The sequence below is a fragment of the Protomyctophum bolini genome (assembly GCF_963924005.1).
Source record: "Protomyctophum bolini genome assembly, chromosome: 1".
Classification (NCBI taxonomy): domain Eukaryota; kingdom Metazoa; phylum Chordata; class Actinopteri; order Myctophiformes; family Myctophidae; genus Protomyctophum; species Protomyctophum bolini.
Genome location: NC_137862.1, coordinates 16,844,852 through 16,866,872, shown reverse-complemented (window position 1 = coordinate 16,866,872; position 22,021 = coordinate 16,844,852). Strand labels below are relative to the sequence as shown.

Genomic DNA, 22,021 nt, shown 5'->3' with positions numbered 1-22,021 from the left:
GTGTTCTATACATGCAGATCTGATACTCTTTATGCTTTTGTGTGACACTGTGTGTTGTAATACTCTAAGTACTGGACCCTCGTCTGGTTCTGGCAGACCGGTAGTGTGTGTGCAGGCTGGGTGGTGTGTGACAATCCGGTTGAATTATTTGTTTGGTACGGCGGCGGTCAACGGGCCCGGGAGAACAAAATAACGGGACACTAGACAGTGTCACGCCAAGGGTTCACAAGTTTATTATACACATACTGGAAATATATAGCTGGATCCTAATGACTTGAGACATAACAACCGCTTATTGCAGCAAGCTGACCTTGCTGTCTGAGATGAGATGTCACCAGTAGCTAGTATGCTACAGTTCATTCAGTACACAATACATTATCAAGTACACTGTGCTCTCACGTACAAGTACACAGCCATGGGCCATCAGATTATAACACTGTGAGACAACTGAGGTTTCTGCCCAACAGCAACGCTATGCCCAGTATGCTGGCATGATATCCAAAGTGATCCACCGCTCAGAAAACGCTTCCTGTGGAAGTGACCCCTTAATCTTTTCAGGTATGTAGGGTTGATGACCTAAAGTGTCAGTTTAGGTCAGAAGATTTGCTGACGTGTCGTGTGCCACTATAGTAGTGAAGAATAGTACACTAATATATTCAGAGACGAAGGTCCTGTTGGATTTATCTGACATACTACAGTATAAACGGATTGTATCAAACATCCAATGTTACTGGCTGCTACAAAATCTATAACAATTCGAACCATAAGACACGAAAGGGGCAAAGACAGATTTACATATAAAGCCCAGTTAAGTTTCACTTTAGTTTTAAATGGCTTGGCTTTCACTGATAAAAACATCAGCTAAACGGCAACAGACAACAAAAGACAACAGAAAACATTTCCATAAAGAGAGATGCTGGTTATAACCTTATTTTGAAGCTGTTCACCTTGTAGGGATCGTCCGGGATTGTAGGGATTCAAGTAGTGAAATCAGTTGCACTACAGGGTTCCCCAATTAATATTTTGACTAGGGTACCAGGCTGGGGGCCGAGTCGGCACACGCGAGATGTACCCAGCCGCTACAGTAAATACAACGTAATGATGCAGTTTGCTGTGTCAAAGGCTTGTGAAGTGCACTGCAATGTTAATTTGTAGGAATATGAGGTCAACAGTAATGGTTAAGCGCAGATAACAGTGAACACTCTCCAAAGTGTTCATTTATGAAAAATAAATGCACAAACGCCTATCCCTAAAGGCAGACTATGAAACCATTTTGCATTGCATTTATCTTTTTACATACTTTTAGAGCAGCTTAGTGCTGAGCAATAATCGGAAAAAATCGATTCAGACACCTATGCGATCTCATTTCTAAATTTGAGCAAGAATCGTGCAGCACTAGTTGGCTGTCCAATTCATTTTAGTAACTCTTAGTTAGTAATCACTTACTGTAGTAACCTTTTGATACAAGAGAGAGACTTTAAGGGAGGTTTAAGTCAAGCACTTTGATGTTTGTTTAAACTAAAGCCACAGTATTGGCTCCAGGTGCCACATTTTGTATGTACATGTAGTAATGTTCCAAAACTACAGACTAAAGACAATAAATATGTTCATGGAAAAAATGAAATTCATGTGAGAATCATGATCTCAATGTTGTGGAGGAAAATCGAGATTCTTTGGAGCAAGAATGCAGCCCATATAGGAACACAGCAGTTTTTGTTTAACAAAGCCCCCTGTCCATTGCCCAGAGGGGAAGAAAAATACCATGTCCATGTGTTTGGCACACACTCCAGTCCCTCTGTCTGTGTCTGTAGATTCGGCGTACAGAATGTGGCCTTGTTTAGGATTGTAGCCTCACGATACTATCTAAAAAAAAATCTGTTTTGGAAAACGTATTGCATAATTAAGTGGAGATATTTGATTTGTCATTCAAGCCTGACTCATACAGTTCATGCTGTCCAAATTCTATCATGTATTGTAGCACAATCACATGATTGTGCTACTGTTCATGTAGCACAACTGTACTGTTCATTGTGACATGGGTTCATGTCACAGGTGTGTCACAGGTGTGACATGAACCCATTAAGACCTGAGGGCAATTCTACAAATGCTATCTATCTTTCTATGATTAGTACTCAAACCTTTTCGTGCTAAGGACCCCCAAAATTATATATTTGGCAGCAGAAAATGTTTTGTGCCTGGAACCCCCAGAAGAGAAGATTTGTGTTAAAAAATGTAAAATTATTCAAAATGTGTCAAACACTTTCACGATAAAAAAAAGAGATCAGATGTACAAGCTTGCAACATGGCATTGATTGGACGTAGTCAAAAACTGTTTAATAGTCTCCCTTTAGGGATAGGCATTTGTGTCCCAGGGACATTTTATGAGTCCTATACTTCAACAACGTTAGGAGTCATATTTTGCCATTTTTACAAATTGCAGCATTTAACTCCCATTTTATATGGTTATAATGTGGTTATATTCATGTAGAAAACAGAATAAATTATTATTATAACTAAAGCTAGCAAAATAAACTAGAATGAAAAAACATTACAGTAGTACAGTAGTGCATCCCGTGGATGCAGAGGTCGTTGTTTTATTGCGTCCCTATATGCACCCTATTTTAATCTCGGGTATTATGTTTTGTGGAGAGTGTTCACAGTTGTCTGCGGTTAACCATTACCGTGACCTCATATTTCTACAAACATTGCAGTGCACTTCACAAGCCTTTGACACAGCAAACTGCATCATTAATTAAGCGGCTTGGCACATTAACGACATGCACATTCGACGTGCACATTCCCATTCAACAACGCTACTTGTCCGTTTCAGAGTTAACACCTTTTAATACTTAGCCGGACTATTCCATTACTGTATATTGTAACCTGTCTAGATATTTCATAGACATTTTGATCCACAGCTGTCGGGGTAGAGAGACATGAGCAAAAAGCTGTCATTCCTATTGATTTGTGTGTGATTGTCCGAGCCAGCACTGCACTCTGTCTCTGTACAATAAAGTCTCTCTAAAGCTCTTCCATTCTGAAGAATTACTGTCAACAAGATGTCGAGTGCCTCGCTTTAAACCACTTTCGATGTGTGTCCCTATTTGTCATCATGCGAACGTTCAATACCAACAATAACAGATCAACCATCAGCCTAAATTGCAGGTGTACACCAGCGGTGGAAAGTACATTTACTCAAGTATATACTTAAGTACACTTTTGAGGTATTTGACTCAAATAAAAAAAAGGACTGGAGTATATCCAATATTCAATACTTCTACTCCACTACATATCAGAGACAAATTGTACCATTACAATTATTTGAAAACTTTAGTTACTAGTTACTTTGTAAATTTGGATTATTTTTATTATTACAAAACATACATTAATATGCTACTAATTTGCTATTAGATCAATCTATTTTGGCTATTTGTGAATAGCCAACGTATATTTTGAAAACGGAACAATGCTGCCTCATCAAAGTTGGTGTTGTGACTTTATAAATTATATTGTCAATTACTTGCATGAGACGTGTTGGAGTTAGATGATTAGCAGACAGTTTGAGGCGCTCATATATCATCATACATCATCAATGTTTATGCGCAATGTCTGACATCTCTCTACAAGCCACAATGGGCACAATTGTCCCCCGTGGCACAATCATTATGTGATGCTCAACCAATAATAATAATAATAATAAAACTTTATTTGTATAGCACCTTTCATGACATGAAATGCAGCTCAAAGTGCTTTACAGAACAATGGAGGATAAAAAAGAAAAGCAAGGCAACGACATTAAAAAACAGTGAGGACATGAATAACAAATCAATTAAAAGCAATGTTGTAGAAGTGGGTCTTGAGCTGTGCTTTAAAAATGTCTACAGAGGCTGCCTGAGGCTGCCTCCGGCACTCAAGAGGTGCCGGAGCTCAACTCTTGCATATGCATTCAATCGTTTTTTTGTCGGGTTTGGGGGTATTTTTGGCGGTTATAGAGGGTATGCGTGTACTTTCTGGCATTGACAGCCCATACATCAAATAGAAAAGTCCAATATGATTGCATTAAACGACGTTAAACAATGTTAAACTCACTTTGCCACTCGATTTGTCATTCACTTTATACATGTGCGTACCGGCCGTACCCTCTATTTGGTGGTTATTCTGCCCCAGAGTGACAGCCAGGCAGTAGGTAACAAACACATTATTTGTATTTGACCCACATTCTGTAAGCAAAATTATTATTTTTTTCCCACACAAAACTGAGGAACTGCAGACAGTGCACCAGCACCAGCACCAGCAATATATTCTACGGCAACTGATTCCTCTCCTACCGTCATGTGCTGGGTGATACAATTAGTACGATTAGTACTATTGGAATTGTTTTATTATAAATAAAATAAAATTAATAAAAACAATTGCAAATAAATGCACAGATCATTTGTCTCGAGATCTGTAGCTTCGAGATGCGAGCTTGCACAATGCATTATGGGGTAGATTTGCTTCACTGCGTTAATGTAGTGACCATCGAATGGTCCCTACAATTCCCGGGCATTGTGGGATACTTCAGTCCACCACTAGCTCAGTGGCCTTGTGGTTAGAGTGTCCGCCCTGAGACTGGGAGGTCGAGGGTTCAATCCCCGGCCGGGTCATACCAAAGACTCTAAAAATGGGACCCAATGGGACCCTGCTTGACACTCAGCATCAAGGGTTGGATTGCGGTCCCTGCGACATACAGCGTCATGTCCAGGGGGTGTACTTGTACATCAAGCTGCCTTACGCTACAGAAACAGGAGTTGGGCTCCTGCCCTATGGGCCTCATGGCAAGGCTAGGCTACTCGGCAAGGCTACTTTATGTCCACTACATTAGGGTGCAAAAATGCTCACTACACATTCGGACACTAAAACAAAATGGCGGAACCCGAAAGTAGTGCATAGGGAATGAATTTGGACGCAGCCAGAGTCAGGGTGCAAATGGAACAGTTTCATTCGTACACTCTCAGAGTTATAGCGATCCTTGACATTAAAATGTTTGAAAACCACTGTACACTAAATGGAACAGTCACAGAGTGTCACGGTCCGTGACATGTGTTATGTTTTCTAGTGTTCCTTGTTCTTAGTTTTAGTTGGTGTTTTACTTTTCTGTTGTGCTCTTGTGATTTTTGAAGTGTGTTCTTGGTTTCCTAGTTCCAGTTTGAGTTTTACCTTACCCTTGTGTGCTTTTAGTTTGTAGTTTTGTTCCTCGTGTTTCCTGTCTGCCCTGTTACTGTTTGCCTGCCTTGTCTAACCTGTACTGTTATTAGTCTTTGTTCTCCACCTGTGTCCTCTTAGTCCCCCAGCCAATCGCTGTGTTGATTTTCAGTTGAGTTCACCTGTGTCCTTACTCCCCTGGTTTTTCAGTTCCTTTGTCAGTTCACCAATGTAAGTCAGCGTATTTATTCCTTGTATTCCTAGTACCTAATAGTTTCCTAGTGTTTCTCCTCGTGTATTTAATTCTACTATTAAAACCTCTTGCATCGTACTTAGCCTCCGTTTGCCTGTCATGCACTTGGGTCCTATCTCTCTCCTTGTCTCAAACCATGACACAGAGCCTTAATTAGTATCATCGTGTTAACCAGTGAAGGACGTTGGGAAGGCTCCTGAAAGTAGGAAAAGTTATTCTGTGTACATAGAGCCCATCACTGCTCATGCCACTATAAAGGCTGTGGTTGTCAATGGCGGCACACACTGTAAAGCTGGACATAAAATAACTTTACAAGCTCCGTTAACTTTCTCTGGTCATATAATGAAAATAAATTAATGACCTTGTTTCTTGAAGGGGAAACGAGAAGGGTGTACTGTTTACTGATTTGTAGGGATTAAAGTATTTCAGCCTGCCATGGGATTTAAATCTCATTACATAGCTTTTGCCTCCCTATGATCTGAGTGACAGGGCAAGTATTTACAGTTTCATAATAACAATAGTTGCTTTTACTATCATTGCAAATAATTTTGTCCAGAATTCTGTTTTGTTTTTTTGCTACACAAAGCAATTGCAATCACTTTACTTCAAATTCAATTTGAAATGAAGAGCTTAATTGCCATATGTACATATTTAACATACAGACATTGGAATGAGCGTGTGAGGCTCTCTGAAATAGGACTAGGAAGAGAGGAGACCCATCTGGCTCAGTAGCTTGTATCCCTCCTTTTAGCCTGTTTTGATACGTTGTAGTTATACTTTGCATACAGATTTGTTTTTGCTTGACTACAAATGTTAAGCATGTCATTTAGAAGATGTTGATTAGACCAGTGGTTCTCAAAGACCCCCAGGGGTCCTAGCATAACAGTTAGTTTAGCATCACAATCATTTTAACCATATTGTATACTTTGGCTATTCAAAAATAACTTGAGCTTGTGAACATTTGTGCAAATCTTTGAATGTACTTTTTTGTGTGAAAATATTTGCTTCTGGGGGTACCTGGCACAAATCATTTTCAGATGGGGGTCCTCGGCCAAATGCACAAGATATCATTTTGGGGATCCATGAGTCATGACATGAAAACGTTTGAGAAGCAATATGTTTTTTCTTTCCACTCTACTTACATGGGCCATTACAGCTTTCATTTGTTGACTAGGCTTCATGCCATTTACTCTGATTTCACGCTTGTAAGTCGCTCTAGGTAAGAGCGTGCATAAATTGTAATTGTGAATTGGGATACTTTATAAAAAATAGAAGAAACTGCATAAATTAAACTGCCAAAACATTACATAATTTCCAGGAAGCATGTAGTACAGTGACAGTACAGTGTACAGTTAAGCAGCTATTTGATAAAGTGCACATCTAAGCCTCAGCGCAAGGCTGACTCAAATTTAGGCCTCTAAACTGTGGATTTAAAAAAGATCGGCCATTGATGCCTGTTGGGGACGCATGCCCCTCTGTTTATGCAGTGCCCGTTATACCCGGTGAGTACTCAGGGTCTTGCAGCATTACCACATATGCCTAAACATGTTAGAATTTGTTTTTGTAACTTTTGAAAAAAAACATTTTAAAATAATGAAAATAGCCGATCTACATCGACACATTGTGAGCTTGTACATTGGCTATTTGAACTATTTAAACAAATCACACTCATATGAAGTGAGGGGCGCCCAGTTGCCACATGATTGCAGATTCACTGCCACTATATATACACGTTATGAGACGTGAATGCAGTGTGAATATGATGAGGAAAAGTAAGCATCATTTTGACTTTTAGAAGCCTGCACATAATGTCAGAGTCACCTTCATTCATTTCCACTGTCATCTCTTCTAAATAGTCAATTTGCTTGTCGTCTTTTAGTGTAGCATCATCATCTTTATCCTTGCCACCCATGTAATGTTCAAGTTCAAGAGACAATTGCCATTCTACCATTGCTCAAACTCCTATTTGACAGTCCGATACTATAATCATCCTCATCGTCCTCCACGAGACATGCATGCAGTGTGTTTGCGAATGCGGTGAGCACTTACTATGAGACCTAGCAGATCATGTCTGTGTGTCTGTCTGTCTGTCTGTCTGTCCCGCTTTTGTGCCCATATATGGAGCTGAGTGATTACGTCACCATGACTCAGCCATAACCATATAAGGAGTCCCCAAAGCAGCTATACGTCCAAAACCCAAATATGTACGAGCTGCGTTCGCTTCCCGCGTTTGCGCGTCTTACTGGTTGCGAACGCAGTGAGCACTTACTATGAGACCTAGCAGATCATGTCTGTCTGTCTGTCTGTGTGTCCGTGTGTCTGTCCCGCTATCCAAATATGGAGTGTGTTGCATCAGCAATCACTCAGCTCCATATATGGGCACAAAAGGGGCCAGGTCCACTCAGCTCCATATATGGGCACAAAAGGGGCCAGGTCCACATATACAGTAACAGCGGGACAGACACACAGACAGACAGACAGACATGATCTGCAGGGTCTCAGCTGCGTTCGCTTCCCGCGTTTGCGCGTCTTACTGGTATATTGTATAAAACGGAATCAGTCACAAGATGTATTTATTTATATTAGTGCCCTAAACAAAGATTAAAGTCCATAGACTTGACTGGCAAACGATTCACGTCATAAGTGTTCTAAACAAACATAAAAAAGTCCATATACTTGGATGCCTGACATAATCTTCAGACACCGTCATTGGAGGGGCTAGCGCCCCTCAAAAATGCCTAGAATGTTTTGGCATACATAAGGGGTAAGGATAGCTAGGGCCATTAGTGCAGTACCCATTATTTATCATAGTACTTGGAGGCCAGTTATGACGTCAGTAATAAGTCATGTTTGATGACATCAGAACACTCCATATATGGGCATGAAAGGGACAGACACAGACATACAGACAGATACAGAGACTTGGCGCTGACGGGCTCGCAGGTAGTAGCGCAGCAACAGTGATTGTCCTCCCCACCCGACTTCCTTCCACATTCCTTCGTATAGAGATAATTTGTTCTGAAAGTTTCACAAATTATTTTCAAGTGGGGGTTCACAGCCAAATACATGCGGTATCAGTTTGGGGGCCAGCCAGATGCACCGTGGCAGATTCAAACCCCTAGTCTCTGTGATGGTGGTCAGGTATAAATGCCTGCACCATTCGACCAGACTGTAATATTTTAGGGAAACTTTAACCACGTTCACCCTGGGGAAGAAACCGTTTTGAAAATAGCAGATCTACAAGCTATTTTTGAACATTTCTGAACAGATTAATCATCAAGCCAATCATCAATGTGTCTTCAGCACCCCTGATTATATCATCTTTCAATCCACACGAGTGAATCCATTACAATGCCGTATTCAAACCCTTCTGGCTCACATCCTACTCTCAACTGTCTGATGAGAAAATTGGTAGCGGCTTCTCTTTGATCAGTATCTAGAGCTTTTGAGATTACATAAAGCATAAAAAACTCATAATGGCTGCAACAGCCTCACTCCTCTTCTTCCCCTTCTTTTCTTCTATGGAAGTATTACAATACGATCGATGTTCACACACTTTTCTATTTGTAAGCCTGTGTGTGACTGTGGTGTGACAACAAAGCTGATTCTGATTCTGAACACACAGGATGCTAACATGTTAGCATACTGTTCTGGAAAACCATCTAAACGCTAGATAGATTACAGGGGAGGAATGCATTTATTGAGCGGCGCCGCATGGCTTTGTGTGTGCCTCCCTGTGATGTCGTGTGGAAGCCAAGTCTATGGACTTTTCACAGAACAATTTATTTCGTACAAACTTTCAGGCCAAGTCAATGGCAAAATATGACGTAGTGGGTACACCGTCCGTAAACTATGACGTAGTGGGTGCCAAGTCTATGGACCTTTTACAGAACTTTGATGACACTTGATGACTTCATCGTCATACAGTACATGATCATCATGGTGAAGGTGCCACTCACTTCACACAAGTGTGATTGTTTTTATATAAAACTTTTGTCCCCACACGTCTCAATATTGGCCATTGACGATGAAAGGAGAAATTAGGTCAAATGTCCGCCAAATATGACATACATTTGTGGCAACACAAACATTAAATGCCATTGACAATGAAGGGAAGATTTAGACGCGCAAATCGGCTAACCAATCACATAAATTCAGTTCAGGGGATGATGTATAATGATAAGAGCGCCCCTCACTTCACACGGGTGTGATTTCTATTGTACAATACAATAAAATCGGAGTGAATATATTCAGCTATTAGATTTTCGTCTTACACAAACATTAAATTCCAGTTGACAATGAATAGAGAATTTACGCCATACTGTATGTGGACGAGCAAATCGGCTATTTCTGTCCTACACAAGTCATATGTCTCTGAGCAAATCGACATGTTACGTCATGATGATGTACGATGATAAGAACACCCCCCACTTCACACGGTGTGATTTTTCAGTGTACATCAAAGGATAAACTATGCTTTTAGGAGGAGCTTTTAGGAGTCAAGGGCCAAACGAGATTCGATCACCCTTAGGTGCGAGTTGTGCTCTGTCCTTAAGGAGAGCCCCGGTCTGCCTCCTCAGCACACGCAGACTGAGCTTATGACTGTCACACAACCTGCTGCTGTACAGTATGTGTGCCAAACAAGCTTGTTTACTTGACATGTATTTAAAAACGGTATACAGTATAATTACAGATCAGGATTTCTGTTTTCAAGGGACTGCAGAATGTACAACTGAACTCCGTACACAGATGGAGCCACTTGTTTAATTGCCTGAACATTCTGCTCATTTCTTTTTTCATTTGATGAATCAGATTCTTTCATCTGATTCCACACTGACACATCTCTGTGAAAACACCACTGCAGCCAGCCAGCTACATAAACTCTGTATACCATTTAGTTGAGATCAAATATAATTATTAACACACTAACACGCTTTTGCCTACTTAACATAGTAGCCCTATAAATGGATATCCTAATGACAGCTATGGAACTCACCGTTTCCCTGAAATAGTGAACGGTACAAATCTCTGCAGGTGCCCTTCAGGGAAGCAGCAAACTGTGTCTTTCTTCACCATGCACATTTTGCCAAGTTTTGGAGCAGGTGGTCTAGCTCTGCTTGGGATCACATTTTGGCATCAAGGATCCCCCTCCCCCAGCTATCAATATTCCCTTCCCCACCCCGGCTATCGATATTCCCCCACTATGCATTTTGATCATAGAGCCACATTTTGGCGTCTGATGCCAATCCTGTTTTTGGAGAGTCCGATTACTGATATTTGATTTTTGACACATATTTAGTAAGTGCAAAATCTTGAAATAATTTTGAAAAACATAATTTTTTTAAGCCAAAGTAAATATACACAAATCACTTTTTTGATGGAGGAAAAAAGAAAATATACACAACACAAGTAGATTGACAATTTTCGCCGGCTATGACAGGCGCAAACACCAGGCTGAAGGTGTGGCCTTCCTTTTCATTGTTCATTTCATTCATGTGTTTTGCATGACATTTTTAGACCGAAATTTACCAGGTTCTTCTGACTACGGTGTAACTCCCCAGGGTATAGCTACCCCAATTGTGTGGTGGTTGACAATTAATGAAGCCATGCATAAGCATGAGCCCTAAAAATGTTACACAAAAGTCATCACTTAAATATTGTGGGCGGTTACCTCCCCAGCCCACAGGGATCACAGGGAGAGCTTGATTGGCCCAGATGTTTCCAGAGAGAAGAGACACAAATGGTAATTAGCTTGCTGCCTTACCAGTTTAGGCCACAGGCAAAGAGACAGACAAGCAAATACAGTACCTACTGTACAGTAGCACTCTCAGACAAGTCTCCTGATGAAGAGCCTGAATTGAGTTACAGTTTATCTTTCTATTCCAATGTATTGGCAATTATCTGAGTTGCTAGCTACAGTATGTGCTAGTCATCAGACTATCTGTGCCAATGTACAGCCACACCCATATTGTTCAGAATGTGTAATGTCTTTTTTTTTTCCAAAGAGTATGCATATGCAATTTTCATAGAAAGAGAATATGACTCTTTGTTTTAGAATGTGTAATGTCTTTGTTGGACATTACTGCACATAATGTTTCAAATGTGTAATGTCTTTGTTGGAGTGTTGGACATTGCTGCACATTATGTTCAGAATGTGTGATGTCTTTGGTGGACATCATCACTGCACAGTTGCACACCGGTTTTAACTCTTGTTAAAAAATACTGCTCATAATAACAGAAAGGAAATTAGTAGCTACAACCATAACTTGTGAGAATTGCCTGTTAACAGCCAATGGAAAACGGGTTTCCTTTCCTTTGTATACAGTATGCGACTTAAATGCAAATGCTGATATTTGCACCGGTCGATAAGCTCTTAGTGAAATATTAAACCTTACTGTAGCTGTGCCCATTGTTGCGTAGTACAATAGACACACGCACACGCACACACACACACACACACACACACACACACACACACACACACACACACACACACACACACACACACACGCACACACACACACACACACACGCACACACACACACACACACACCCCAGCTTATCTGTTTATGTGTTATGGCACATGAGCAGAATAGTACAGGTCTGGGAGAGAACCTGTGAGCTTGTAGTCAGGTTTGGATATGCTGGGGGTGGGATTGGGGGGGGGGCGTATCATTGTTCCGACGGCATATTATTCCAGGGTGGGGGGAGGAATCCATTTGTCTGCTTTTGATATCCCCACTCCCCACTTTATGTTTGATAATATCATGATTTTCCAATTTCATGTTCCAATTACGTTTATTTTAAGTTTTGTAGTTGCAGTCAAGTGCCCAAGAAGAGATCATAGGCTTTTGATTCTTGCTTTCAGACCTTGAACTTCATATTTGGGGTGTTTTTTAGTTTCCTTGCATTTCCTACTATATGACTTAATTTGAGGACATGGAGGTTTTCAATCTGGCAGGCTCCGATGTGGCAGAGACCATGAGGGCCTGTAGTCCAGGTGATTTGTCATTAGACGAGCTTCGTTAAAGCCTGCAGGAACATAGTATAGGACTAGCTACTCATGTGGAACGTGAGGATGAATCAGGCAATGACACAGCAGAGAGCGCTCCCGGTGTTGTGCTGCTAATGATGGTGAGACATTGGCTTATTTATAAACGGGAATATATATTTGTTTTTCCGCCGTCTTGCCTCGGTACATTTGCATTTGTTTTAGCTGACGTTTGTTTGGTGCTCTCCTCCCCTGCTGTCTGACATTCACTGTCAGCGAGGTACCCTCTCAATCTGTGACATCACACACGCACACACACACACACACACACACACACACACACACACACACACACACACACACACACACACACACACACACACACACACACACACACACACACACACACACAGAGAGAGATGCAGCTCCCCCTGAAAAATGGATTTGTGAAAACAGATATGGTGATCGTGATGAGATGCTGCAAGACTTGCCCATTGATACAGATCCACTTTCTGGTTTAGAACTGTCAGTGCACGTAAGGTCAAAGTCATTGGCGCATGAAAAAAAACATATATTCAGTATTTACTAAGGATGTGCTGTGCATGTACAACCTGGTGATGTCAGACAGCCAGTGGTGTGAAGTAACTAAGTACATTAACTCAAGTACTGTACTTAAGTACAATTTTGAGGTACTTTTACTACTACTCCACTACATCTCAGAGGCAAATATTATACTTTTACTCCGCTACACTTGGCTACATTAGTTAGTTACTTTGTAGATTTACATTATTATTACAAAACATACAGATGTTTTTATATATTGTATATTGTATACATATGTACCGTATGTATATTACCAACTATAGCCCTATGTACATTTTGGCCGCTTGAAAAGATCTTTCATGCATTTTGAACTTAAAATTGGGTATTTGTGGGGATAAAAGGCACGTAGGGGAGCCCAACAAAACAAAACGATACCTTTACTTAAGTAAAACATGCGTGAGTACTTCTTCCATCACTGCATGCACCTTGGTGATGTCACAGACAGTCGTGGTTGTCCTGGGATGCAGGACTAGCATATGTGCATTTTTAAATTGAATGGCATTGCTGTTTAAGTCCAGCTTATCCTCATGACAATGTTGTGCTCCTGACCTAATTTTTAAGGTTATCACCTACAGTACGAGCATATATGGATGATTCAGGATGAAATATGTCAAGGTTTTTGTAATACCTTGGTTTTTAATGACATGTGAGGCGCTCATCTGCTTTTTAATATATGAGACAAAAGCTACTACTGATACAAACAAACAAACAAAGCAGAAATCATTGTAGGACTGTCGCAGCACATTGTCAAATTTGTTCCCACAGAGTTGATGCGTTAGAAATGACATTGACTGTTCTTTTTTCTTTTTTTTGGCTTTCGTCTTTATTTTATATGGAGGGATAGACAGTAGGCTGACAGGAAATGGGGAGAGAGATGCAGTAAAGGCTGTTGGGATCGGGAGTCGAACCCACGGCACACTGCCAGACTGGATTACCAGCCAAGGTGCCTGGACCGCTGAGCCACGGCCCAGCCCGACCTTGACTGTTCTGTGCTGTTATAGTTTCATGGAGAGATGCTAAGCTCAAGGGCAACGTTTCCGAGCCACTGATTTTGTCTGGTCACATGACCATGCCATCGGATCCAAGCATGTTCCATGCATGATGTTCTTATCCCTGCACTGATGCCATCATTCACTGCAGGTGCCTATATGGTGCTCAAACCTAAACATCTACATTCTACACAGTATCTCTGACAGTATATGGTTGCTGTCACACAAAAGTATTCAAAATAGCAGATCTACAATCGTGCAATGTGGCAAAGAGGCAATGCATTATTTGAGCTGTTTTTTTATTTGAATCCTGACAAGTAACAGTTTTGGACATATGAGGTTTCTTTCCGGTAGAGACGATATTTGGTTTATTCCCTGATTTGATCTGACCATTGAAAGAACACATAGGCCAGGAATCATTCTTAGCTTGATTTATTACTGCAGATCTGCATGAGTTAACAAAAGTGTTATATCCAACATTAGTCAGAAAGGACTGAATCTATTTAATTTCCACAAACTACTCCTTCCTAGAGTTAGTGTCAAAGTGTCCTTGAGCAAGACACTGAACACCTAATTGCTCCCGATGTGCAAGTTTGTACCTTGCATGGTTTCCTCCGCCATCGGTGTATGAATCAATGGGTGAATGTAATGCACAACCTACGTAAAGCGCTATATAAATGCAACATTTACCATTTACCATTCCTACAATTGGTATCCATTACAGAGGAGAACACAGATAAATCCTCACATGCACCATTGATTTACCTTTTACTCTGGCCTAAGTCAAATAAGCATTTCATTCCATGAAATTAACTGGAAAATGGGCATCCTATACTAAACATCTGTTACACAATAATACATGTCATTAATTAATACAGAACACAATGGAGGAAGAATAGAGTGCATAGATTCCATTTCAAGAAGGTTAAGGAGGAAAGTGTGTGTCTGATAAAAACGTAAATGTATGACGGGATGATTTCAAAGCGTGTTGTTTTCTCCATGTAACGTACTAGTGTGATAATGTGGTTAGGGTTACTCGATGACACAGACTGGGATGACCTTGTCTGAAGGTTGTCTGCTATTAGTGGACCAGGGGACTGTGACTTTGAACACACTGTAGAGGCCGAGGGGTCATTAACCTTTTGTTTCATGTTCTCTCATGTTCAATACCTCTTTTATCTTGTCCTTTTAATATTCAACAGTTTCTTCCACCTACGTATCTATGCTTTGTGGCTCGCTTTCTTTTGATTTGCCTTTAATCATCCTTTCTTTTTTGTTTTGCTTTCTCTCTTGCCTTTTCCACCACACCTTCCTACCACTCTAACCCTCTTCTACCCCCCTTTGTCCTTACCCTGCCACTCCTGGTGGTTACCCTCTCCCCTCTCCAGCTGGGTTCGTGAAGTCGCCAATGTCCGAGGTCAAACTCACGGGGGACACCTTTGAGCTGTACTGCGACGTGGTCGGCAACCCCACGCCGGAGATCCAGTGGTGGTACGCCGAGATCAACCGGGCCGACTCCTTCAAGCAGCTGTGGGACGGCGCCCGCAAGAGGCGCGTGTCCATCAACACGGCCTACGGCAGCAACGGCGTCAGCGTGCTGGGCATCACGCGCCTCACGCTGGAGGACTCGGGGACGTACGAATGCCGGGCCAGCAACAACCCCCTGCGCAACGACCTGCGGCAAAACCCCGCCATCACATGGATCCGCGCCCAGGCCACCATTTCGGTGCTACAGAGTGAGTGGTCATAATTATGTCCCATCATAGGTGTATGTTCCGTAGGTCTATATATGCCGTAGGTTTATGTCCCCCCTAGGTTTATGTACCATAGTACCTACTGCAGGTGGTGTATTAGAGAATATAGCTATCTCAGCTAAGTAGACTGGCCAGTTCTTCATCTACTGATGAGCTCCGGTCAAAGAGTAACATGGATGCAAGGTCATAGTTGGGGATTGCTTTATATTGTTCATCACAGAAGTCAGAATGTATTATAGTTTCTGCAATACAAGCACAAAAGAACATACAATGCTTCGTAAGTCAGTATAAATCATATACAAATACAGGTGGGCCAGTATTGATAAAGTAGTGCTGTAAATAACAAATGACAACAGTGTGTCTTCAGATAAATGTTGCATACATGGCAAACAAACACAACTTACATGAGCATTCACTCATCTGACTCCTCTGACAGTCTGTATCAAAGAGAGCACAAAATGGCTGCTGAGCACATTTATACAGATCCAAGGACCCTTAGCTGTCCTAACACTGCCTGAACCAAAACTGAGATAATGTAAACATGTCACAATATTAAATCACACAGCACCATCTACTGGTGGAAGGGGGGAATTCTGCACAGCCGCCCCCAGAATAGCATGGCTATTATGTAATGTTCCAGAATTCTGTGTTCCAGGAGTAGTCCCTTTGCTGTCGTCATCTGGTATGGCTGGCAGTCGGACCAGCCGTGCAACAGGACGTAGATAGATGTGGTCCTTGACCTTCACCTCTGCTGATCGGACGCATCCATCTGTACTGACGTTCAGCTTTACTACTCTTCCGATGGGCCAGTGAGCACGTTGTAGCTGCGGGTCAACAATCATGACAACATCGTCCATTGCCAAATTGTCAGTAGGTCGGCGCCACTTCTGTCTAACCTGAAGGGTAGACAAGTATCCACGGGTGAATTGCAACCAGAAGTGATCCGCTATCATCTGGCTGTATCGCCATCTCCTCTTGGTGAGAACATCAGGAGCATATGACACCTGTGGCAGTGAAGCGTCCCGCCGCCCCATCAGCAACATACTTGGTGTCACAGGGTCAGGGAAGCTGTCTGCTTGACAATCTCTGAACAGGTGGAGCTCAGCATCTCTGAGATCTGATGGGGATGCAGCAGGGTCAGCCATGGCCGCCCCGTGCAAGGACTGTTGAGTAGCATTGACCAGATCGGCCCAGGTGTTAAACTGGGTTGCATCTGGAATGAGAATGGCTCGAGTCGTCTGAGTGAGCCCACAGAACGTACTTCGTTTGATCTCATCTGCATCCTCCTGCTCAATGTAGACGGGCGATGAAGGCCAATGGTCCGAGGAATGACGGAGAAACACTGGGCCTTCAATCCAGCGGTTTGGGACTGCAAGTTCAGCCAAGGTCTTCTCTCGGGTGACGTCGTCTGCCGCGTTGTTGGGAGCGTCTACATACCTCCACTCATGGTCCTGGGTGAGCTCCTGGATTTCAGAGACTCTGGTCCCTACAAGGACCTTGAACCTGCAGGACTCAGATTTCAGCCACTGGAGAACTGTCGTTGAGTCCGTCCAAAGGTTAGTCTCGGTGATGTGCAGAGTGAGCTCTCTGTGAATCAAGGCGGATAGCTCCGCTCCTGTCAATGCTGCAAACAGCTCTAAATGTGGCATTGACAGCTGCAACTCGATGGTCTCGGACTTGGCAGTGGCTGGTAGATGGGCGACAGTCGATGGATCGTTACTCACCCACTGCCGGATCTCGAACCCTCCATCAGCGAGAACCTGCCGGATCTTGTCAACCAAGTGCTTGGTGGATTCAGTCGGGAGACTCTGGAGACAATTATCCACATAGAACTGTTCCAGACACTGAAGCACATCTTCGTTCCCCTTCTTATGATCCTTGACGTGCTTCTGCAATGCAAAGGTTGCACAGCACGGGCTGCTGGTGGTACCAAATGGTAAGACCTGCCACTGGTATACGTCAGGTGGCTCCTCTCTCCGCAGGCTCCACCAGACAAACCTCACCAGGGGCTGGTCCTCTGGTAACAGACGCACTTGATGAAACATCGCTCGAAGGGACGGGCCTGCGAGCAGTTGCTCATTGAGAGAAAACCCTTGGTAGGAAAACGAACAGTTGAAAACGAGGCGGTGCTTCCCGTTATGTTCGACGAGGTGATGGGGGATGAACCATGACTCTGTTGATTGGCATACTTCATCCGGGCGGAGCTTGGCCACACATCCTCCATCAATAAGCTTCTGTATTTCCGCTTCATAGATCTGAGCCTTGTCTGGGTTCTTCACCAGCCGGCGTTCAGTGCTTCGTAATGTTGCCATCACTGCTTCCATCGGGGACCGAAGTGGTGGTGCATCTTTCTTACGAGGCGTTGCGTATCGGAGAGTGTCACCGACTTTCTCTCTAACTGTGCGAGACTCCAAGGTGTCGATAGCTTCTTGGTCCTGGCGAGAACGTATCGCCAGCTTCTCGCTTCGAAATGGCAAGACGTCGACCTGCCACAGGCGCTCCACCTGCCGATAGAGGTCATCAGGTGTCGGTTGGACAGTGGTAAAGTAAAGAGCTTGGGTCTGAACCCTGTGTGGTGTGAGACCATCTGGACCTTGTAAGGCCCAACCAAGCTCAGTATGAACTGCAATGGGTCCTCCGCTTGGGCCAAGACGGATGGGCTCCTTAGCGGTAATGATGCGTGTGTAATCGGCACCAATAAGGAGAAGTGGATGTGCTTTATCAAAGGACTGGATAGGTATCCCCCTCAGATGATGGTAGCGCTTCTGCAGGGCTGCTACCGGATAAGACTGTTCGGTCAGGGCCATACGATTTGCGGTAAAGGCACCTTGAACAAGATGTGTCTGATCAGGTTGTGTGACAGAGGACACATGGAAGTTCACAGAGGAACCGGTGAGGTGTGCAACATCATGACGCACAGTTCTTAAAGCCATAGACTCAGGCTCACCCCGGAGACCAAGGTAGTGCACTGCCGCAGGGAGGATGATAGTGCGTTCGGCTCCATCATCAAGGATAGCATGTGTGTGCAAGGATTTACTACCATGGCTAATGATTACTGGCACAACCTTTAGATAGACCTTTCCTCCCTGCTTGGCTACCATCGGGGTAGTAAGGTAGACATCAGAGCTTGTCTCTGCAATGCCATGCAAGACTTTAAGGTGTATCTGTTGACATTCACTGCAGGCCTTCTTCAGGGTGCATGCATCTGGCCTATGATTGGTGCGACCACACTGTCGACAACGTTTACCTTCAGTGATCCACTTTTCCACCTGTTCGGCTGTGTAGGTGGTAATCTTGGGGCACTGCGAAAGGTAGTGTTCAGCGCTCTTGCAGAAGAGACAGATACGCTTGTCCCTCGTCTGCTTCTTGTCCAATTGAGCGGTCTCACTGGAGGGCACATAATTGGTCTCGGAATTATCTGAGCCATAGTAGACTGCTACAGGTCGGTTCTTCGGCTTTGTGGCCGAAGGTTTCTCCATCCTTGAGCCTGAAGGATTTTCAGACTGGTAGCGCTGTGCCATCTTAGCGGACAGACGCTGAGCTTCGGCCTTGCCCTTGAGCCAGTGTGAGAGGTCTCTCAGGTTATAAGGGTTTATGCGGTTGGTGTGAAGCCGACCCTGAGCCTGTAGGTGCTCCACAAAGGAGTCTCGTGAGTATTTGGGAAGCTTACTCAAAAGACGGTCCACATGACCAGTAGACATCAGCTCCATCCCGTAGGGGCCTTCAAGAGATATCAGCATCCCCACCAGTAAGTCGACATGAAGAGCGAAGCTCTGAAATGCCTTTGTGTCATTTGGCTTCACATCTGGGGAATTCAGCATGGCAGCGATCTCACTCTGGGCTAGTTGGTGAGGCTGCCCATATTGCTGTTGTAAAGCTTGCATCGCCGCTGTGTAAGGATTAGGGTAATGTCGACATGACTGTGCGATCAAGCGTGCTTCATCCAGAATGAGTTGTTCCATGAGCACTCTGTATTTGTAGTGCTCAGAGAGCTCTGGGTGGGGATCTAGAAGATAATCCAGGGCCATCTTGAGATCTGTAAATTCTCTCTCGCTGTCATGTTCAAGCCTGGGGAGTTTCGGCACTGGTACAGGTTGAGTATGATGCCGGTATGGGAATGACGATGCTGAATGTGCTGGAGCTGCCATCTGCTGAGCCGGCATGTTAGGAGGAGGCAAGGATTGGTAGGGAAACTGAGATGAATGGTTAAATGACTGGATCCCCGGTGGGATCTGTATCCCAGCATGGAAGGAAACTGGCTGTGCAGCGGAAGTAGGCATCAGCTGATATTGTGCTGGTAAACCAGCAAAGGAGTAACTCTGTTGAGTCGGTGCCACATTCGGAGGCAGATAGGGGAAGGCAGTAGGAGCCGATTGAGGCCAAGAGACATGTGACATAGGTGCCGCATTCGGGGGCAGATATGGCGTAGATAATGGAGGCCAAGAGAGCTGTTGCACAGGTACCATATTCTGCGGTGGCCAAGAAACCTGTTGCACAGATGTCGAAGGGGCATAATTGTAGCCTGATATAGAGGTCACCCCGGTTTGGGCCTGATATGATGGTGCCACATGTGTAGGCTGATGAGATGGGTTAGCCTGTGCCATGAGGGATGACTGATGTAGTGAATGTACAGCTGTTGAAGCAGGGGTGTACATTACCTGTGCGTTGGACATCATGGGCTGGTAGGCTAATGAGCCTTGAATGCCTACTTGTGAAGACTGAGACACCAGCTGTGGATGTATTGTAACTGAATGGACGGGTAATGTCGATGACACCAAGGAAGGTAAAGCTTGTGTCAATCTGTAGCTATGTGTCATCGATTGGGCTGGAGGTGGTGCCGACCTGTCATGTCCATGTGTCGACTGGGGCAGTGAAACAGGTGCATGGTTTCCAGCTTGGGAGGTCATTGATGTGGAGGCATAGCCGGGCATCGACATTACGCTTCGGGTAGTAGAGATCTGTGGTAGACCATGATGGCTGGTCGAGTCGGAGGCATTAGACTCGCCCGCATCACTCCCGTCGTCAGAGGCCGCTGCACTGGCGTGTTGGCTGTTCTCAGGAGAAGCATTGTGCACAGAGGCCACTGCACTGTTACGATGGCTGCTCACAGGAGGAGTATTGTGGAGTGTCAGAAATTGACCTAGCTGACTAGAGAGAACAGATATACCTTGTTCCAGTCCCAGTGGCGCAAAACCTGTCTGATGCCCGAGCACTGGGTACAGATGGCCAACTGCTGTAGTGGTATCGACCGGACTACTTGGTTGCCACAGCTCTGGAGTGCTGGCACTGAAGGTCCTTCGTCCCAGGAAGGACGGTGGTAGTGTTACCTCGTATTCTTGTAGATGCTTTGGTGGATATCTGATCCGTGACTCCCTTGAGAATCCATCTGGGCCTGCTGCGCCTTGCTCTGCCATGTTGTAACCACCGTAGGTGAAGGATCCGGCTTCGAAGGACCAATATTAGAGAATATAGCTATCTCAGCTAAGTAGACTGGCCAGTTCTTCATCTACTGATGAGCTCCGGTCAAAGAGTAACATGGATGCAAGGTCATAGTTGGGGATTGCTTTATATTGTTCATCACAGAAGTCAGAATGTATTATAGTTTCTGCAATACAAGCACAAAAGAACATACAATGCTTCGTAAGTCAGTATAAATCATATACAAATACAGGTGGGCCAGTATTGATAAAGTAGTGCTGTAAATAACAAATGACAACAGTGTGTCTTCAGATAAATGTTGCATACATGGCAAACAAACACAACTTACATGAGCATTCACTCATCTGACTCCTCTGACAGTCTGTATCAAAGAGAGCACAAAATGGCTGCTGAGCACATTTATACAGATCCAAGGACCCTTAGCTGTCCTAACACTGCCTGAACCAAAACTGAGATAATGTAAACATGTCACAATATTAAATCACACAGCACCATCTACTGGTGGAAGGGGGGAATTCTGCACATGGTGAATAGAGCGTCGCATAAACAATGTTTTGGGCAGATCAAATAATTAGAAAGAAGGAAAAACAAAGGCAGGATACAACACTTTTTGTTTCGTTTTTTTTCTTACATATTATTTGATCGGCCCAAAACATTGTTTATTGTCATGATTTGTCACAACTCGAGTTGGCTTTGTCCACGGCGTAAACGTCTTTAAATAAATACTTTTTGAAAAGTCTATGAGGAAAATGAACGGGGAATTCTTTTCCGGGCATCTCGTAAAAGGGGGCGGGGCTGCGACGCTCT

General features: G+C 43.7%; 1 protein-coding gene across 2 annotated transcripts in view; it reads left to right on the top strand.

Moving 5' to 3' along the window:
* nptnb (neuroplastin b) overlaps positions 1-22,021 on the top strand; it is a 58,040-nt gene that overhangs the window by 10,481 nt on the left and 25,538 nt on the right. For both annotated transcript variants that reach the window (XM_080763093.1, XM_080763092.1), the window contains exon 2: positions 15,410-15,757. In XM_080763093.1, the coding sequence (XP_080619219.1) occupies positions 15,410-15,757 (348 nt within the window). The remainder of the gene's footprint in view (positions 1-15,409; positions 15,758-22,021) is intronic.